Below are 22,494 nucleotides of genomic sequence, written 5' to 3'. Positions count from 1 at the left end.
AAACACAAAGCTACTTACATGCGCAAGCACTTGCAGAACCAGGGCAGTGAGCAAACACAATTTTATTCCCTTTATTCTACTGTTTCCCCGGCATAAAAACCTTATCGGTCTTCTACAACATTGCCTCATACCTTGTCTGTCTTTTTTTCTTGTTTTTCCAATATGGCCATGTTTTCTTTCAGAATTTTCACAATCTCAGCAGGATTTTTGTGCGATTTACTAAACAAAGGCATGGTTTTTCTTCACCTGGATTTCTTCCTTCAGGATAGAAGAGGACTGCCTTAAATCAAACGAGAAACAAAAATAGCTTTTAAGGTTTATACGAAAATGCAATAAAAACACACAAAGACATTATGAACAAGAAAAGGTTATGCCTCAGGCACTATATTTTGCTTCAGCTACTCAGTAAAGCAGTAAAAGTTCTCACATACAGTTACTGCAAGTTCATCCATGATTCACAAGCGACCATTAGCACACGGAAAGCAACTACTTGGCACCTGCGCAGGAGCTGGATGCTTCCTAAAGCCCCTGACCGACAGGTCAGCGCTCCAGCGAGTCTATGCCTATGTCCAACGTTTTTTGGACACTGCGTATCTGGCAGGCTCCACTAGATTTCTGATAGGGGTTTCTGCCAAACTTCACCAGTTTCATCGCAATGCAGATAACTAACAGTAGACACCAGCGTACCAAAAGCGTCCTTTGTTTAGAGTATCACAAGATAAGGTCCCAGCTTCTCCACCATTGCTCCTCCTTCTTCAGCTGCTTTTCTTTTTCAGCCTAAAGCTTCTCGAGAAGAAGCAGTTGAAGCTACCCCCTAAGCCTGACAGACTTCAAGAATCTGTGGGTCAGATCTCACTTGCGTAAAACATAGCCTGAATTAAATAAGGAACAGAGGATCAGGCCCAAATACGGACACAAATGTTTTCATGACATTTAAATGAAAGACTGAGCATTTTAATGAAAATGGGTTTGTTTAATTTAAAACATTCTTCCTCTGTATGGTTAGAAAGGCAAATATCACATCACTGTATTTATACATGAAAGAAACCAAGTAGCTTAGTTTCTGATCCTACATAGCATTAAGTTGTGAATTCCCATGGGTTTTGCTGAGGGTCTGATACAAAGATCTACTGAAATCAATGGACAGACTACAGATAGAAATACGCTCTGGTTAAGGCAGTACCACTTTCCAGGGAGAGCACAGCACCATTCTGGACTGCACTCCAGTTTGTACAATAACGAAGAAGAGGTTAAAAAAAAAAAAGACAAAAATAATCTCAAACTTTCATCTCTTTCCACAACAAAAGACAACCATCACTGTCCCTCCCCTCACACATTTGCAAGATTAGTTGTGAAAACATAAATATATACAAAAGCCACTTCAATCTCCTTATTCTTCTTCAACTTTTACAATTTAAAAAAAGCTTTATACAAGAGGTTTTAAAGGAGAGAATTAAATGAGCACAATACACACAGGATAATGAAGAAAACCCAGTGGTCCCAAAGAACCCACTCCTGTCACGCTTCGTTGTTACTACTGACACACTACAGAGTCCATCAGGAAGTATGAGCCCATTTGTGCCATACATCCATGTGTTACTAATCCCCAAATATCCTATGGAATTAATACCCAGATTAGATATACATTCTATTACAACTATAAATAGCAACCATATAAAACAGCCGAGTACAAAATTCAAACCATAGAGGAGTACTTTAAAAAAATTAAAAAAAAAAACCTGTACAGACTCTGTCCTAACATCTTATTAAAAACATTTCAAAATATTTTTGCAGATTATCTTTACAAGAACAGTTTCTATGACACACAGGAAATATTTTTAAATGTCTTATTTAAACCAAAAGTTCCTTTATAGTGTCCAGAGTAGGTGAATTTGTATACAGCTTCTCATTTGTTGCTAGGTCAGTTTTACAGGAACATTTTCATGTTCAACATCTGAAAGCTCACCACTTTCGGATTTCCATTTTCAAGCTCCTCATGGTTCAGTTCAAACTCATTTTTATTTCTGCAGTTTTGGCTACGTAACCCTCACTCCTTGGCTGAGCTCTTAACTGCGGAGTCCTGCTCCCACGGAGCTCACAACTGCAAGCTTTGGCAGCACCATCCAACTAGCAACAGAGCAGAGTCACACCTCAACCTGATAACGTGCATGACTGAAGATTGAGTATGCTAACGACTAACTCATTTGGGCATGTTCAGCTACATTACAAGCACTGGAAAAGACTGGGATGCCAGTATTATACAATAAATTTGTTTAAACGCTGCTAGCAAGCGCCAAGCACCCCGTAATCCCGCACGTGCTGCAATTAGAAGATTAATAATTCACAACACACTTTGAGAAGGACTTGATTCTACATGTTTTTATTATCCGTGAAGACACGGCATGAGGATGTGAGGATGCAAGAGAGAGAGAGTCTGAGAGCAGGAGCTTAGCAGGCACGTTGCATTTCAGAAAAGAAGTATTTTCATCTAAGGTGGGGCAGGTTTATTCAGATTGCTGAAGCCATCCCTTCAGCTTCCCCTTCTAGAAGTCTCCACACAAGGAAAAGCAAAGGGGGAGATAATTTGATTTTTAAATTGAACTACTCATGAGCTAGAGGTTCTGAGATTTTAAAAAAATGAAGTCCATATTTCTAAGTGAAATGTTGACTATAAATTAGAAACACATTTTCCTCCCAAAAAGTAACTTACATAGCTGTCTAGAGTATGGTGTCTGTATTTAAATAATCACTAATTTTGCCATAAAACTCCAACAGTCAGGCTAGCACTTTTCCACTGTGTAGTTCCAGTCTCACCACCAAGTCACCACAGCACTGCTCAGTGATAAAATACCATTTCTCTTCACTTCATACCCTACCAGTGTCCTAATCGCAAAAGCGAAATCACTGATAATAGGACAGGAAGGGACTCAAGAGACTTTTTAGTTCATCCCTCTGCTGAACAGAGCCAAGTCTCTGCTTCACTTCATTTATCACTTACACGCAAAGCAAAGCATCCCCTGTATGCAAGCGGAGGCAGACAGAGAGAAAAAGCGGAAGAACCCCAGATGTGCATCGAAGAACGTTTTTGGATTTACCCCTTTTCAGGACAGTATTTAACCCATCAGCAGCTGGCAAAAGATGATCCATCACTTCAGAATATACCTGGCAGCTGCAGGTTCTGGTCCCTTTAGCTTCTCCATGCAGGAATCTCCTAGGGGGCATGTGCTATTCACAATTACAGGTAGAAGCAAACGGGGGCAAAGTCACTTCACTGAGATTTGGGAGTTGTACTCCACAGACTTATGCCTGGCTACTCCATAAGGCACATGGCAAAACAAGGACTCCTCTCCTCCAGCTTTGCTCCCCATGACTGGATTCTCCAGCATCAAAAAAAGCATGAGCTCTTGCTAAAGCTCTTAACACAGCTGGGCATTTCTGCCCTGTCCTCCTCCTTGTATCAGCTTTCTGCTCTCTAAGCTTTACTTGGAAGGTCTTCTCTCCAGTAGAGGCACTAATTTGGTTTAAATTCCCTATTCCTTTCATCACTTATTTTCAGTCCACTTTTTGGAACTCGATATTCTCCAGGCATCTAGCCCTCTGTCAAGGTTGCTTGAAATTGGCTAGTAAGTTCAAAAGTTACCATGGGAAGAGAAGTAGGATGAGAGATGGACAGTGTGACCACATAAGCTTTGTTTTCTCAAGAAACCAGTCTAAAAATAACTGAAATACAAAGATGAATGACAACTGAAAAGAATGCAACACAGGCTTACCAAAGGTAGCTCATACTACAATCCCTTATGAATATATTTTTAGACAGAGAAAACACAGTAGAACCCATGCATCTAACATGGAAATACACTAAATTGGGTATAGTAGAAAATAAACTAGTTGAAGGAAAATTATCATGTAAAGGGAGACTGATTGTCTGAGAAGGTGAGAGCAATTTGGGGACAGGATCGTATTTAGAGAGGCATAGGAATTAAGAGCCTACCCAAAAAATGTGGTAACTCAAAATAGGAAGATATTAGCAACACAGAAGAGAACTGGAATATCATTACCTGAGAAACTAGATTGCCTCAAGGACTGAGATAATAAAAATGGGATAAAAATTGAGAGTAGAAAGTATCAGATAATGCTGAATGGCAGAAGAGACAGAGAGTTTGTAGATGCCCCATCCCTAGAAACATTCAAGGTCAGGTTGGACGGGGCTCTGAGCAACCTGATCTAGTTGAAGATCTAGATCTAGATCCAACCCCTCTCCCCCATGGCAGGGGGTTGGACTAGATGACCTTTAGAGGTCTATTCCAACCCAAATCATTCTGTGATTCTCTGAATACCCGCTTCAAGCTGAGGACTTGCCATAAGAAATGATAGACACCTGGTGACTACACCTGTATTTTACAGACAGGAGAAAGAGACACAAATCTGTGATGAATTAAGAAAGTAATTGCCAGTAGAAATACAAAGGTATTCATGTCTTTGTACAAAGTTTTGATGGAGCTTCAGATGGAACATTGTACACAATCCTGAACACCTGCAGTCAAGTAAAATCAACAGAGATTAGAGCTGGTGCAGAGAAGGACCCTAGGCTGGCCAGAAAAATGGGAAGACCAGCATGTCTAGGAGGCTAAAGCTGCTTGCCTTGGTAAGCTTCGAATAAAAATACAGGGATGCTGAAGAAGTTATTTCAGCTCAAATAACAATAACACTTTATTTATGCAGAAACAAATGGCTATAAACCACCGATGAATAAACTTAAGCTGAAAATGTAAAGGTTTCCAACCATTGGAGCTTTGAGATTTTGAAATTACCTACTCTACCAGGCACACTACAGAGCATCTGTTCATAAATTTTTGACACTGCTGTCTGGCAGCAAGGGACAGGGCTGAATGAGCCTCTTTCTTTCCTACTTTCTAGGAAAACTTTTTCCATCTAATGGTTATTCAACATATGTTTTTATAACATCAGAAATGCATTGTGGACACTCCTAAATTAGTAACGGGGGACCAGCCAACTTCTGAAACATTTAGTTGTGATGACGTTATTTCACCGGTGCTCTTGTGAGGAGCTTATGAGACTGAGGAAAGAAACAGCTGTATCTCACCGGACCGATTCTCTCGGCCTCGGAGGTTGTCTCTCCTGCTCATGTGGAAAATGCACCGGCAGCGCTGTAGGAGGAACGGTGGTTTCCAAAGCCTGCTGTTGCCATCAGTATGAACAGGACGTTTCAGCCACCAGAGCTGGAGAGTCCAGCACATTTTATGAGCCCTACTTTTACTAAAATACTTTCAGGGAAATAATTCCATGTTTGTTTGGGAGAAAAAAAGGGCACTGATTTTATTTTACGTAAGTGACAGAAACACCAAAAGGCAATTTTAAAGCACCACTTTCTAAATGTTTGGCTGTTTCTGTTCAAGTCAGAAAAAAAACAAAACAAACCCATCACACAGACTAAAGCAGTGAGTTGAATCCAGAGGTGGACTAGGTTTACAAGACGTGAGTTTTAGGGTATTCAGTAGCCTGTCAAAGGTAACGTAACATCCCTTCATACTCAGGGCATGCCTTCCCTCAGAGGCCACCAACTCTGCAAACATTTAACCAAGATGGAAAACACACTTCCAAAAAAACCTATATACCTGCTGTTACTCTGCTCCCTCTGCAAAGGGAGAAGCTGAAGCACAGACAGATTAGAATACTTACCCAAGGCCACATAAAAAAAATCAGTGGCTGTGTCAGGAATGAAACCTAGATCATTTGACACCAAAGTCTATGCTTTATCAGTCTTCAAAATATCTCTTCTGCCAGTTTATGTGCTCATAAAGGGAATGCACTAAAAAAAATTAGTGCAACTTGAGGTCTTTAATACAACTACAAAGTACAGTAAGAGATCTAGTTCTGTTTATAGGCACTCTCCCCAGTTTCCTTGCTCTTAATCATATACTTTCTCAAAAGATTACAGCGCAACTGAGCTTGTAAGCACGATGAAGGAAAAATGCAGGCAGCAACATCACTCTACTCACCGGCCCATCCCACTATGAAGTGACTCAGTTAAGCAGCTCGGTAACAAACACTTCCTCCTGCCCACGAAGGCAAGAATGGGAGAGAGCGCGTGAGCCCATCCATGCGCTCTTCACAGATGTTCCTCCGGACAAGCCATCTGCTCTTCAAAAATGAATGAGCGAAACAATTTCCTCCCCTTCAAGTATCAGACATCCGTCTTGTCTTAGTTCTTAACCTTCGTCGACTTCTTGATCAGAATCAAAACATTTCAATAACTCATATTGGGTAAGAGTTTCTTGAATGGAAAAAAAGACCTTCATTTTCCATTCACCCCAGTGCACCTAGGACCCATATATTTGGGGCCTGAATTAGCACACTTTCTTCATCATTTTGCCTAATTCAGTCTCTACATAATGGAAGAGACGCTTTATTCCCTCCTCATTTCTCCCTCCTGCCATATTTGGGAAAGTTTTTACAATTACAGAGTCACGTACTCAAACCAGGGGATGGAAGCCCCCATGTGTGATGATCACCTGGAGAAGTCCAATCCGTCCTCCCTCATGCAGCCCCCTCACACAACCCACATTTCATTCGATATGCAAAAGGAATCAGGGCTACACAACAAGTAATTTCTCTGCAAATCCTTAACAAGTTGCAGATTTTGGAAGGTACATTGCAAATGAGACAAAAGATTAACAGGAGAGGACAGTTTTATGGTTAGGGTGAATGAATGCCATCTCTGCTTGGCAACAAAATTATTCCAAAAACTCAAGAATTTACTCATCATAAGCCTTGCTGTTGGCTACTTGTTGCGTTACCTGGAATGAAGGTGAATACTGGCTGAAACTTCATCTGAACACACATAACATCGCAGTAATGCCTACCATCGCCACAAATGTTTTTTTTTTTAGCAGATGGCAAGCACCCTGAAGATCAGACATGGAAAATAAGTAGGCAGCTCCGACCTTAATCTGATCACCTCTACAGAATGAGAACAATAATATCACATAATTGTTCAATACTGTTATGAAACTGAAGGCATTCGTGGTGATGCTCCACTCAAGTGCTGTGGTGTAGCTCTATGGAAGCACTCAAAGAAATTAATAATTCTATTTTTAATTGAGTTCTTGAATGCCCGTTCAATAAAAACCAAAAAGTCTATACAGTCTCTCAGCAAACACGGGGAATAAAACAAAACACCGAACAGCTATCTGGTCACTGAGGCCACAGTTTGATAAACGCTTTGTTCCGTGACAGTGCCATCCTGCTCCCCATCTACTCACATCCCTGCAGCCTCTGTTGGAGTGGTGCAGCTGTTTGCAGGGTGTCGTGGTGAGCCAGGTCAGGGAACCGACCCAGGTTAACAAAAAATAACCTGGTGGGGAAAAAAAGGTCACACTGGTTTCCAGTCCAGTTCTCCCCAAAGTCTTACAAAGAGCTGTACCAGCACAACAGGGGAAGAAGGGGATGAAAGAAGGGTAGAGAGACAGGGCTGCTGGAGCAGATGCTACAGCTCAGGTGTTCACCAGCCAAACCCAGAATGAGGCAGTGATGATGGGAAAGGGGGTGAAAATGTGTGATGATACAAACTTAATGAAAGTATCCTGAGTAGGGTACAGAGAACAGACTACATTGGCACAGATAAATGCCAGACTTCAAGTTAGGAGCCTTTTGAGTGTTTGACTTTGCTGCCTAGTGTCCTTTTATTGCAGCAAGTCCTGTGCTACCACATCTATTATTATTATAAAATATTTATTACAAACCAGCATTGGCACACTGCAATGCCAGGTAACATTCAGGTTCTAAAGCCATGCAGAAGTGGCGTCCTGTGGCACTGTACTCACACCTGCATAAGTCATCTCTGTACCACAGGGTTACACGGGCTCTCCCACTGATGCTAACGAACTAGCTAGAAGTAGTAGGTTATTACCTTATGTTGAATAAAACTAGAAAGATAAGAAACCAGCGGTTTTACAGCCACCAAATTTGCAGGATTGATGAGTCAAGAATATTTGAGCTCCCCATTTCCATTTGTCACCATGGAGGTTTTTCAAACCTAAAAGATTAAGAATTCAATTCCATGCCTAACTGTAGTCCATAGCAAAACTCCCACAAGCTCAGTCATGCAGAAAGAGGTCTCTTAACTAATGTCTCTGAAGTACACACAATTCTAACAGAACAGCCCTTAACAGCTTCTCATTTACTTAAGGGAAACCAAGTTAAACTTCCATTTCTAGTAGTAATAATAACTGTAGAAATAATGGAAACTGGTAATATAATTTAAATAACACAGGCAGCAGTCAGGAGGGAATAGGACTTCCTCTAAAACCATTAGTGAGGAACATGAATACTATTTTTGCTTTTTGTTCAATATTACTGAAAGTTACCTCTCTACACAGCATTCACTAGACCATGTCCTTAGCAAGCCTGCTGTGTTACTTTCAATAGCTTCATAAAACATTAAAATAATTTGCTATAGCAGTAATTTCACTTTACTACTAATATTAGTCCAAGAAAGAGTCTTTGCTCAGACAAAAAACTTTCCTTAAGCTCAATGAAAGTTCTGCCTGATAACAACTTCACGAATAGCCCGTTCCACGGAATTAGCATTTCAGGTTAATGAGACCTATTGACTATAAATAACAAGATGGTTAATTTACACATGCCATTTCTTGTGACAGTTCACACGTGCGCTCATCTTCCCTTCATCTCTAACCATTTCCCAATGTCTTATGCAAGTGGCCACGCTCTCATTCCTCTGCATCTCAAGAGCCAGTCCGCAGCTGCAGGCAGTCAGCGGAGAGGAGCAAGAGAAATGATATATTGCAGATATTTTATTTTTGGAAACCGCACTGTAAATAAAGCCATTTCCAGAGATATTCCATGGACACGGAGCACTTGGTCGCAGAGCCAGCGCCTTATGTAACAGGAGGAGTATTGTTTAGGGTTGCCTGCTTTAAAAAGCCACTCCTGGTAACACAGTTTACAAAGCTATAAAAAGCTAACAGCGTAACTATTGAGAACAAGCAGGCAAGCGGTTTATTACGAAAAGGCTGGTGTTAACTGGAAAAAGAAAAGTTTTATTAAATCACTTAACTTTCTGTCACTCAGAGGACATCATCTCGGCTGACACTTACTGCGTGCGGAAAGGTGGGGGGCTCCTAGGCAGCCCTGCGCAGCCCCATGGCCAGGTGCTGAAGACAGCTCTGCCGCCTCCCTGCAGCCCACGCCGCCAGCAGCCGCCTTCAGTTATCTTCCATTTAATTCCGCTTTATTCCCCCCTTGCCGATTATCGACACGTGGCAGAGGCAAGGGATCCCACGACTCGGCCTCCCGCTCTTCTTCTGCCGAGTGACCGTCGGCCTCTGGAAAAGCGTTAGCAGAAAGGATCTCTTGAACATGCACAGGCGCTCACAAGCAGCTGTAAATTTCCACTCCCCACTGCCTGTCGCCAGACTCCCGGCCTCGCTCCGGCTCCTCGCTGTTCCTGCTCTGACTAGCTCTGTGGCTGGGTGTGCATTTTTCCCCACTGCCCTCCCTCGCTCGTCTTGCTCACAGGCTCACACACACCCCCAACTCCACGTCAGAGGAACGCATAGAAAAGCAAAGGAAGAAGCGATCGCTCTGCCGAGAGATTTCTCCAGGGTTAAGGGAGGAGATGTGACGATTTCACATCACTTCTGTAAGTTTCCATGCCCCTCTGAAGTCTGTCGGTGTAGGGGACGCATCACTGACGGGTCCTCGCACCATCACGTGGCGGAGGCTGCTGGAATTAAATTATTCACCTTGCTGTCCTGCTGAGAATGCAAATAAGGGAGCCCAACAGCTGGTTGTTGTTCCAAGATAATAAAATCAACATGCTCACGCACCACGTCTTTCAGCAGAGTCCTCCCCAGAGAAGCCGAAGTTAAGCTGCTTCCTGCCTGACTATATATTATAACATAAAGATCCGAATACTTTTCCACAATAATACTGGAGGGGGAAAAAAAAAACCTGCAGTATAGTCTCAGCACAATTTAAATCCCACTGAAGAAAAACATTAGCCTAAAGTATTTTTTCAAAGGCTAATGTGATGAGGAAAAAAATCATACAATTAAAGTATTCTGAAACAAGTACTACCAGCTATTACCAAGCACACAAATACAGCAAAATGCATTTAAAGGAATTTTTAATGCTTCACTTTTCTCTCTCGGCAGCTATTGCTCAGCAAGCGCCACGTATTCCCAAAGGGAATGGTGAGTGCCTTCCCCCCCGGCTGTCTAACAGTCTTTGAGAGCAGGGAAAGAAGGATGCTTTACCAGCCACCGTGGGCACTGCAGGATGGGATTTAGATCCATCCTCACCCGGATCTCGGCCGAGCCCCGGCAGGGATGAGAGCCCAGCATGTGTTTCTGCTGATCTCACCAGCTCGGGGGGAGATTTCACCTCCCATCCCCTCTTCCTCAGGGCAAAGCCCAGCCAAAGTCCTACATTATTAAAAATAATTCTGTATGCTACATTTGCTTGGGGAGCTAACCTCAGTCCCCGCCACATACCAGTTCTACAGTCGCATCAGATCTTGATTTAGGGCTCACCTGCAGTAGCTATTCACAGCCCTACGTTAAAGGCAACCAAAAAAGCATGAGAAACCTAATTTCTGAGGAATACAGATGAAACAGCCACCTTTTAAAGGGCTAACATCCTTTGCTAGCGATCCCAGCTCCTAACTGTGGCAAACAGGAGTATTCCAAATCCTCACTTTGAAGAGCCAAGAATCAGGAACTTGCCCGTCCCTCCCAGGCTCAGAGAGGCAGAAGTTGTCCCTGCTCCCTTAACCTCCCTGCATTTGCTCCTGCATTTGCACAGGAGGTGCTGAGCTGACCTCAGATCAGCAGATTTGTGCTCTCAACTTATCTGTAAAGCGCACCACCGTTTGTGCTTACGCTTTACCTAACAGATCATCAAGATACCTCAGCCCCATGTTTTTGGACTGCCCTGAACAGTACTGGGAACAGGCAGTAGTGCTGCTCGCGCTGCACCCAAAAGCGCTGCAACAAGTGACACCAAGTGGCAATTTCTGCTCCAAACCCGTAGTGAAATATTCCTCCAGCACAGAATTAAAGGCTTCATGTTGGACACCCCCAGCCACGTTTCCTCTCTAGACCACCTACAGAGAGAGCTCAGTGAGGGATGCTGTGGACGCCAAGCTCGGAGCAGGACAAGCTGCCCTCCAAAGCGGCATCTTTCTCCACGAAGCTTAGTGGGCACATGGACAACCGGCACAGGCTGACGTTTCATGACATGAAGGACTTGGGGGGAAAAACTGGCGCTGGGCATCATTTCATGGACGCCTTGCTCTGCCCCAGCTCGGTGGGGAGAGGGAAGGGCCACTGCGCCCTGTGGCACATGACACCCACTCTGGGGTTGGCCCTTTCTTTTTTATCGGATACTGCAGCCTTTGGGTAAACATCATAGCAAAAGTCAAACGATAAAAACTCTGCCCTTGGACTACTACTAAAGGTACCGGCTTTTCCTAAGGCAACACAAAAATCTAGGTACGCCATGTCATTAATTTCCACTGTGTGTTTTTAAGATAATAACTTTTTTCCTCTAACTCTCCCGAGGGAAATTATAACCTTTCCATAGCGCATCCACCAGCACTTCAACAGGTAAAAAGACACCCCTCTGTTGCCTCATGGAGTTCAACATTGGTGGGTGCTACCCTACAGTTGAATAATCACAAAAAAGCTGTTTTAGCTGCACATTAAGGGGCCCCACTGGATAATCCGTGTATCACTGAGTTCCCTGAAGTATTCACAGACCATTCTGAGTAAGCAGCCCTTTGGAAGCATAAGAAATTTATCTAGAAAATTACTATCCTCTGTTTTGGACTAAATACGCCTGGTTTTCTGGTTCTGAGGAATAAATTGAATATGCACTCAATTTACAGTTCAACTTTGCCAGTCTTCTACCTGAGGAAATACTTTTGGGCTTTAATAGGAGCCCTCTACACTCCAGGAGAGCAGGAAACACGCCTGCCCCCATCCCTGCATTGCAGCAGGGGAAACAGTGCAAAGCAGAGTAGCTAAAGGGGCAGAGGAAAAAAAAATTACCTGCTATTCCAATACTCTGTTTCATCTTCAATGCAGTTAATTCTCAGATAACAGGAAAAGGCCCTGAACCATCCAACAGGAATTAAGCCATAATTACTTAGTACTCTTATCTGTTTGGGTTTTTTTGTTGCCAAGAGGTTATTAAATATTTCAAAATAAATGTTTTCTTCAATTCTTAATTTGTAGCCATCTCAAATCTGGAATGATGTCATTATAAATAGCCAACAATTCTTTATAGTCTCAAAGTACACTGAAAAAAAAATCTCTGTGCACTGCTAAAGGATGCCACCCTCCACATATTTAAATTCCATTATATTTGTTTCCTTTAAAGTGAGCAGAGTCCTCAGGCTAAAGCATGGTTAGAGTACTTTTGAGAAATGCTTGTCCTTGCTTTCGTAACTTAAAATCATTCCATCTAGTAAAGACCAAAGGAAGAAAGCCCCAGTCCATTATTCCTGCCCTTTCCATATATTTTCTAAAGTCGAAAAGAGAAAATAGGGAACTTGAACAATGAGTGTGGTAGCAATACATTACAGCAGCAGATGATAAACACGCAGTACATATATATTAATTCTGCTCATTTCATCACCCACTTCCAGTCTACCTCCTCCGAGATGAATTCCAGCATTCCAAAGCCCTAAGCAGCCTCAGATAATACTAATACTACTAATAATAATCCATCCTTCCTTCCCCCAAAATTGGTCAATGCCAAGGCCCTAGGCCATCAAAATTCAGTTCTCCACAGTGACAGGTTTAGTTGTGTAATACTGGATATCAGGACGAGAAACTTCAGAATACTAAAAAGATTCCCCCACCCTCCAAAACCTGAAAACTAACCCCCCCCTCCACACACACACACAGGATTTCATCCTACTCTTACAGATCCCAAGATATCAACATTATGGCAGTTTATCGGGGTGGAGGGGAACTAACACCAAATTACTTATCTTCATTGTAAAGCTGTTACACTTTAGCTGAAGGCATTTAGCTTGACGACAAAGCAATATAAAAAGTGTGCCCAACAACACTTCTAAAACCTCATAAAATAAGAGGACAGACTTTACAGTAACTTTGTGCTTGTATGTTATATCTACAGATACTCATTTTCCTCAGATCCCCTGCAAGAGCAATGTGGCCACTCCAAATTAATGCCATTAAAACTCTTCTTCATCTAATCGATCCCAAATACAACATCCCCACTTACTTTCTTCCCCATATAATCTCAGAGGGAGACAAACTCAGAACTGAGCCTATACACGGATCCCCCCCAGAAAGCCACGGGCACTGAAAGGCAAATTAACCTTTAGCTGCTCATCTGAATACAAAACAAGGCAAAAAAAGGGGTACAGTCTACAGAGGGGCAGGTGACTGCCTTTTAAAAAGCTTCTGGCCTCTCTCTGGACTAGAAAATTGAAAATTCTTTAGTGACGCATCAGGGAACAGAGAGCAGCCAGAGGCAGTGGCTGACCTGTAGCTGCATTTTAGCTGAAGTAAGCGGGAGGATTTGAATGGATGCTTTGTACAAGCTATTCCTAAAAATGCAAAGATGTCTTCAACAGTTTTCCCCTCTTCTTCCTCCTGGCTCCCTCTAGTGCTCTTAAGCACATACTGCCCTTTTCTTCCTGTTTTATTTAATGCAAATATAAACAATTGCTAAGATCATGTATTTTTTTTAAGACCTGCACCAACTCTTACAAACTGCTCAGAAGTTTTTACTGAACGTATTATTCACATGTACATCACTCCAGCAATCACAGACTGACACCAGGCTTTCTACCAGAAATCTTTATCTATTAAATACTTTACGTACAGGCCAGCATATTTAAAATTTTACGCATTTTAAAGGCATCCGTCAGCTCCATCCTTAGAGAAAGTCACCTAAAATGAATCCCTTTCCCTGCACGTTCCCACCCCAAACAGGAATTACATCTAAACAGGAGGTTACTAAAGCCCAACAGCTGAAAAATAGAACAGATTAAAATTTTATGCCTGCTCTAAAGGGTCACTTATAAAATGTTAATCGCATCCCTTATCTACTGTGTCCCCACATAAAACACAATTAAGAACCATACCTGCACTCCCACTTTTATGAGTGGAGGAACAGTGAACTCATGACAATATCGTGCCTTCTAGCTGCGGGTGCATGCAAACAGAAAGTAGTCCTCCAAAATCAGTAACTCCCCGGAGAGCTGAGCAGGTATTTTTAATATAATTAAAGCCTTCACCTCTCCAAACTGCTTCTATCCCAGCTCTGTATAGTCAACCACTTCAGTGGACGTGTGTGTTTGTTTAAGGTCTATTCACAGAATTAAAAACGTGAAAAGGAAAGCTCATTTCAGAAGGAACAAGAAAAAGAGCTTTGCTGAAGATTTAAAATTTAACCTCTCATCACATGTGTACCCCAAGAGGCCCAACCTTACAGTTCATATCGCAGCACACTAAAAAACAGTTATTTGCAGTAGCAACAAATAAAAGATGTACATAGCCAAGTAAGCCCTCACTGTCTAACATGCTGGCAGATAGTCCTTGCATCACTGCTAGCATTTTTCTTCATTAGATGGCAAAATTCTTCCGTGTGTATAAGAGCATTTATCTGCCATCTCCCATTTCTGAAATATCCAAACAATATTAATACTGTTTAGTCTTCTTGCAAATATTGAATTTAGTTGCTGGTTTTCACATAAGTTCAGCAAGCAATTTTCTTAATGTTAGGGACGAGTTAGTAAGACAGCGTGGGGTACTGCAAGTTAAGACATCCCCTTCCAACATGCTCACGCATGCAAAAAAACCTATCTATGTTCCCTACAACTTCCCTGGTGGTGAAAGACAATGGAGCATTCCTAACCAGAACTCTAAACTTCCTAATAGTGCTTGAAGCTGAAAGCTGTGTTAGTGCATATTCTTCTCACTAATGGTGATGTGCAATGAAAATACTAGGCAGATCAACTGCCTCTTGATGACAATAATTCTTTATACATAACGTGTACCTCTGTTCTTCAGAAAGGAGAAGGCAGACTGGGAAAATAAAACCCAATGGACTACCACTTTTCCTCTATTGACCACTCCTATAGAAGTCTAAGGCATTTTTCATCAGATGCTCTCAAGATGACTTGCAAACAAACAAAATTAAGCTTAATTTGAAACACAAATTAAACACCCCTGTGACTCACCATAACACCCACTTTAGTATGAGGAAGTTAAGGTGGCACCAAGCAAACATGCAAAGACGCGCATTCTAAAATTTATCGTTAAAGAATCTCAGTAGCTAGGAACCATCATTCCAGATCAGACAAAGCTCCATCAAATCCCATCTCCAAGCGTAGCTGATCCCAAGTGCAAAGTATAAAAGAAATATATATCAGAAGAAGGACCACTCTACTTTTCCAGCTTCTGGCAATTAGCAGCTTATACATTTGCTGAAGTGTCATCCAAAATCACCATGCTAAACAGCTACAAATGGCTCCACATTCGTTCGCTTGAAAAGTCCTAAAAGAACAACTATTCCTTTTCTTGGGAGACTTTGAAATCATATCTGCAGTACTTAGATACAACAGATTGCGTCAGATTGCTTCTGATTCTCAAGACTGAGCAGTCAAGAGAACTCAGAGACTGCTATTCTCTCTAGATGAGAGATCAAACAAGAAATCAGCACCGTCAATGATTTACTGCATCCCAGTTAGTTATTTTTTCAGGGCAGCAAAGGCCAGGATTTACCCACAGAACCATTGTACTTCTCAAGTGATTGCCTCAGACAAGAGAACAACTACTATCAGAAAGTCCCATACGGAGGTAGGGTGTTGTACTGATGAAGAAATTGTTTCAGACCAAGGAAACCAAGAATCAGTTCCTATTTCCATCACACATTTCTACGTGATCTTGGGAAAGTCACTTGTTTTCCCCCTGGGAAAACAAATGCATTCAAGACCATAAGGTGCTTCGACACTATAGCGATGGAACCCAAACAAACCTACTAGGCAGTACCCAGCTTGCTGCGTCCTTTTCTTGCAGATCGGGAAAATGATCTTGCCATTTGTGTGATGTACTTCCCCAGAAACCATACCCACAGACAGAACAAACTTCTGAGTCTCTTCTCACGCAAGTTAAGAATCCTACTAAAGCAGAAGGGTTGAACCAAAAATAGAATAGTATTAGGCTAAAAGAGTCTAAACTGCTGCTTTCAGATGAAGAATTACAGACTTTTCAAGTGTCAAATAATGAAACCTAAGCATTACTACAATTCATGAAAAACAGCTGTTATTTTTAAGCAAGTGTTGCTCTAAACTGACTTGCCCAAAGTCACACAAGAAAATCTCCAGCAGTCAACAGTGTTCCCCTGGAGAAGGAGAACCCAGATCTTCTCTCATTTTTGCTCTTTAACAGTTTTTGCCCTGCAACGTTAGTTTAAAATACTGGATCAGGATAGGGAACCTTGAGAATTCATCGAGCTCAAGTTGCAAGTGGAGACATTGTCTTCACAAGTACGCCGAAGTTCTTCTTCCTGACAATTAAGTATATTCATCACTTGTCAGATTGCAAATATATTTGCCTTCATATGACAGATACATGGTCAATCATACAACACTGGATGCTTGCACTTTCTGTCCCATGGTAAGGATCATAACACGACTATAATGGGATCACCCTTCCTGTTATGTGATGAATGGTCCCTGTTGCCACGAATCCCCTATCAAAGATTTTAGTCACATATTGTTCTGGTCCCAGGATGGAGCCTCCACTGCCTCTAAGAAGCTATGTAGTCTATCCTGGCCAAAAGTTGACAATATTGAGCCAATTAACCTGTCTGGTATTCTATGAAGTCCAATACTGTTACTCCCCACTGGGGAAAACCTTACCATGCACATTCCCGCCCTACTAAAAAGCCATCCGCTGTTCTCCCCATCTGTGTCACCCAACAACTGACACTACAAATTAATTATTATATCAGACACACACAACCACAAAGTGTCCAATTAAGGGCTGAGTTCCTTTGGTTTTAGTTAATCAACCAGGGTCATTCCTTGAATTCCTTAAACGGCAGCAGGCACAGCTGCGGGCTGGCGTTTTTTAGTGCAGGAAGCCTGTCCTGAACAAGGACCAACATGCAGCAGCGTGCTTGTCTTCAGGACGATCTCTGTTTTGGAGGGAGCACAACTGAGGCACCTGGGTGTGCTTTGATTTAACTCTTCTCCTCAGTAGCCTCAACAGTGAAGATCCCCGACAGGCTCTGGATATCCGGAAGAAAATAACTCACCACATTGACATAAATGGCAAGCTCTAGATATATAGGTTGTATCAGGTCAAATATACTGATGGAAATCTTCTTGGCAAACATCACTCTCTTGCACATCTCTCAATAAAATCTGACATCTGCTTTATTACACAGCATACAGATCTATCTATACTTACAAACATTGTAAAGCCCTCTGGAAATAGTTCAAGAAATGAAAGTTTTCTCATGATAATGGTAGTTTACATATCTGCTCTCTTCCTACAGAAGCAACTTTTTCTCCTCTGTGGGCGCTTTTTTGCAGTGTGCATTCACAAAACAGCTGCCATGAAAATCTACACTTCTGAAGGGTAAGGCTGCTGTTGTCCAATACAGAAAAAAAAGTCATGACTAGCACTGAAAATGAGTAAGGTGTACCCCCTCACAAATGAAAAAGGAGTCTCAAGCTGTATCAGCCCAGACATGAGACGTTGTCCAGTATCTTTGAAAAAAAAAAAAATACTGGTATCATAGTCAGAGGCTATCAGAGTCTGAACAAGAGCAGAACACATTTTCTAATATCAAATATGCATTCAGGACCTCAATCCTCTCTCTCTCATATGACATTCCTCAATGTCCCATTGCCCTGGTTTTGGCTGGGATAGAGTTAATTTTCTTCCTAGTAGCTGGTACAGTGCTGTTTTGGATTTAGCATGAGAATAATGCTGATAACACACCGATGTTTTAGTTGTTGCTGAGTAGTGCTTACACTAGTCAAGGACTTTTCAGCTTCTCATGCCCTGCCAGTGAGAAGCTGGGAGGGGGCCGTCATGCTCAATACATAAACTGGGGGGAGTTGGCCAGGGGAGTGGTGACCGCTGCTCAGGGACAGGCTGGGCATTGGTCAGCGGATGGTGAGCAATTGCATTGTGCTTCACTTGTTTTGTATATTCTTTTATCATTATTATTATTATTATTATTTTCTTTTCCATTGCTGTCCTATTAAACTGTCTTAATCTCAACCCACAGGTTTTACTTCCCCCCCCCCCCCCGATTCTCTCCCCCATCCCACTAGTGGGGGGGGAGTGAGCGAACGGCTGTGTGGTGTTTAGCTGCCTGCTGGGTTAAACCACAACAAATGTCCAAGCCTGACATCACAAGGAGACAAAATTTCATATCTACTAAAGCAAGCAGAGATTCCCAATTCCAAGGAGTCAGAGCCGCAGGCCCAACAGTGAAATTGTGAGAGAAAAGTCCCGAAACCATTTTGTTCAAAACAGCAGTGCTCATAAGGACATCAAATTATGTCTGGCATTATTGCCAATTTTGGAGTTTCCACCCAAGTACCAGTTCTGAGAGCAGGCAGAATCCTGTGAGAAGGTCACCTAGCGAGAGTCGTACCAGTTCAACTTTCCATGACCACAGCAAAAGCGTCTCTACTAGCTGTCATCACGGGATGGAATTACTTTCATAAGCATAAGAACTTCCATTGGAAGATTTCAGCACACAAAGACATGTATCCAAACAGCTGTGATCAGCAAGTAACGAAAGATGTAAACCTAAGCTATTTAATACCTTGTCATTTAACCCAACCACCACAGTACCTATTTTTACATTTTTCTGTTTAAAAAGAATATAGATGACATGGTTAGGAAGTTTAAAAGTAACATATAATGAGGATCTGTGACAATTTACACAGAACTTAAATTGCAGAGATGTCCAATGCTTCCTATAGACTTACGAAATAAGACTTTATTTGGAAAAAAAGTTTGAAACAGATTTTTTCCTCTTGTCAAAACAAGAAATGAATGTTGTTACTACCAACAAAGGAATTTAAAAACGGAAAATATCTACTCTGGTTCTCACAAAGCATGAATTATTGTCTGACGTAGCTCAACAGCTTCTTGAACAAGAGCAGCTTTTTAAAAGATCTTGGTTCTTGATGTTAATTTCAAGTGCTGGAGAATCTATGAAGTCCGTCAACAAGCTAGTGCAATAGTTAATTAGTTATCACTTTAAATATTTTTTCCTTTTATGCAAGTTCATATCCTTTTTTACTTTCTACTTCCCATTGCTGTGACTCCTGTATTTGCAAAGTGTGCTGCCGGAAGGCTCTCCATTTTGTTCATGCATAGGTACTAACCATGATCAAATCACTTCAACAAACTCAGGATTTACTTCTTTGTCGCTATTTACGTTGTGTATAGATACGTTTTTCCAACACGTACAACCAGTACTGACTTCAATTTAAAAATATGTCTCAAAGTGAATCCATCAAACCTGATTGTATTTCAGAAGTGAGGTCAAGAACATTGGAAAGGAAGTCTCCCGTTCTGCATTCAGTGTATTCAACTACTATCAGCTCTTGGCTGCTGCTTATCTATAGGGAGTGTCTCTTCCACTGACTGTTACCTGTGAGCCTCAATACCTTGCAGTGCTGTTTTTCAGGATACTCTTCCTCATCCTTAAGGTGCATCCAACCTTTTTTCGTGGTGATTAACTTCCCAAAGCTTTGAGTCCATCTTTCAAAAAGAGTCAGCTAATGTGCTCTTTAATTCAATCAAATACATGAGGCCATGCCATCATTTGTTATTTTTCTACTCTACATGGCCTAGATAAAACTGTCCGGAAGGATTGTGCATTTTCTTCCAACTGTGTGTTCATTTGGGGTTGTTTTGGGGGTTTTTTGCAACCAAACATCCTATGACTGAACATTACAAAATTGTATCTTTATTCAATGATTCTTCATTGAATGTAACATTTTCAGGAGTCAGTTTCTCAGACAGACTAGATCAAACCTTAATCTAACTGATATACTAGACATTTTATAATACCTGTTTTCTATTAATCATATTGAATAGCACTTGCTACATGACAATCCTTAAAATTTTGGACAGTTTTACATTAGCCATTTAAAAAAAAATAATCCTCAGTCTCCACAAATTTGTAACACAAATTTGTAACACAAATTTTCAAGTGTTCTTTCAGTCTTTGTTTACTGCTGTATTATGATGGATTTGTTCATAGTTATATGATTATTCGTAATATTCAGCTTCGTTCTCACTGCAGATGTACATAACAGTTCTGACTTCTTGGCATCGTTGTTGAAAACATTAGCGCAGCCATCAGACATATGTCACTGTTCTTTTTGTTCCTGGTATTTTTAGAACTTCTCCTTATTAGCCCTAGATCCTAAAGAAAATCTGGGGAGTTTTCTTTAATCATCAATACAAATACTATTCCTATATATTGGCTGCTACCCTTGAACCACATCTAAATCAAGATGGGACTCTTCCTTTGCTTAAACTATCTTTTTGTATTCAGCTCTGCACATTCTAGGTAGCCACGTGTTCTTGCATTTCCCACCCCCCACCCCCAACTTTGAGACACACTCTTGTAAGCGATGTTAGAAGTATATTAGTGATGTAACAGCATGTCACATCACACAGAACAGATGATTTCCTTAGTCCCTCATGTTTTTCACCCTCAAAGATGGGAATGTCACGTAGTTTTGCAGCCATCTTCTCCCATAACCTTATGAACTGCAATGAGACCTTATGAACCATGATGAGGAGATACTCAGTTTACAGGGTGGAGAGAGTTCAGTCAGAGAGGAAAAACAATGGGTAACATCTCTGTGCATGTTTTCTTAGCATTTAACTGCTGCCCAAGAAACTAGAATAGCATGAGGGTATCTTGGGAAATCCTCTGGCAACGTTTTCCTTTCCCTGACAAAAGGGTGGAACACAGATGAATTGTAGGGGCATGTATCTCCTCACATTAATGTTGTTTTCTTGAAGGGAAAAACTTTTTCCAAAAAATGCACAACCTAAAGACTACCAAGCCGATTTACCTCAGAGTTCATTCAAACCCGCCTTCATTCAAACTGCCTTTGACCAAAAGCACTTGGTCTTTTACTTCTGTATTTTGCCCAAGGCTGTGTGCAATGCTTGCAACAGAGGAGTACAGATGTCACAGGCAGTTGCAGACCTAAACACGGATTGTAATGTAAAAGACAAGACCTATTAATGGCCTGCAGATGATGAGGAGTAGGACTAAAGGTCAACACAATTTCTATGTAATAAGCTTGTGTTCAGAATGTTCAGCCTTACTTAGCTCATTTACTAAGATACGTTAACCAATTTGTCAAAAAAAAACCAAATAAAAAATAAACCAAACAAAAATTAGCAAAAATAAAACCCCCAAACCCACAGACTTTCCCCAGAGATTAATTACATGATATTTGCCTTAACAGATGACTGCAACCACCCTGCGATTCTGCCCTCACCCTATAAATTTCAGTTTGGTGCCTTATTTGTAACAACAAATCAATCATATATTGCAGACAGCTTCTCCTGTATCCAAAAGCAACAGGTAGTGAATGATCGCCATGAATTGGTAGTCTTCTGCTTATTTTCAGAAGTAAAAGGCAGCTGCTTGACTGCCAATGAACTGCAGAAAGTGAGAGTACACAATTAAAAGGTACACCTGAGGAGGGAAAGTTGATACAGCCGTGCCTCCCTGCTGACATATGAAAAAAGGCATAACAAAGAGCTGAATGTTATGTGTTGCTAGGATCACTACAGATGCTGGAAGTGAACTCTCTTTCCACATTATTTTAATCTCTCCATGTGCAGTAACCTCCAGTGCCCTTACTTAAAAAGTCCCACACAATTTCCGTGCAACACTTCAGAGCAAGTGAACTGCATTCTTTGCTGCAATAAATTTGTACGTATAAATTTGTACAAGTGCCTTTGTGCTAGATTGACATGGGGTCTTTAACAAAGATCACCCAATCCAGTAGTTGTCACTCAACTGTCCCCACACTTCAAAGTCCAGTTATGCAGCAGCACTTTCTTCCATCTTAATTATTGTCTCTTGCAACAGGAAACACAAGGCACAAACATTACTGAGATATCAGAAGATTTTTTTTAAACTTATGCTGTAAAATAATTTAAAGATGTTGTTTCACAATTGATTAAGTGGCTCTAAGATTACATTGCTGCCAAAAAGGGAAGTCATGCCGTGCCTGCCATCGCCTCCCTTGCACCAGTTCTAGGAATGGCATGACCGCAGAGGGAGACAGGTCAGCCCCCTGGGCACCCTGAAAATTTAACAGCTGGAAAAAAACAAACCCCTCTTACTTCCCTTGAAAATTTTTGGAATTACCTTTATCAGTCATTTCTAAAATGGACA

The 22,494-nt window shown here is 41.5% G+C and overlaps 1 protein-coding gene across 1 annotated transcript in view; it reads right to left on the bottom strand.

Moving 5' to 3' along the window:
• The window catches only part of CAB39L (calcium binding protein 39-like), a 47,988-nt gene extending 38,466 nt beyond the window's left edge, over positions 1-9,522 (bottom strand). The window contains exons 1-2 of the mRNA XM_009319954.1: positions 9,138-9,522; positions 132-280 (exon numbers count right to left, since the gene is read on the bottom strand). Of these exons, the coding sequence (XP_009318229.1) occupies positions 132-233 (102 nt within the window). The 5' untranslated portion in view covers positions 234-280; positions 9,138-9,522. The remainder of the gene's footprint in view (positions 1-131; positions 281-9,137) is intronic.
• Positions 9,523-22,494: the final 12,972 nt, after the last annotated feature.

This window comes from Pygoscelis adeliae, unplaced genomic scaffold, assembly GCF_000699105.1.
Source record: "Pygoscelis adeliae isolate BGI_AS28 unplaced genomic scaffold, ASM69910v1 Scaffold32, whole genome shotgun sequence".
NCBI lineage: Eukaryota > Metazoa > Chordata > Aves > Sphenisciformes > Spheniscidae > Pygoscelis > Pygoscelis adeliae.
The sequence above is the reverse complement of the archived record's forward strand: the minus strand, read 5'-3'. Positions and strand labels throughout refer to the sequence as shown.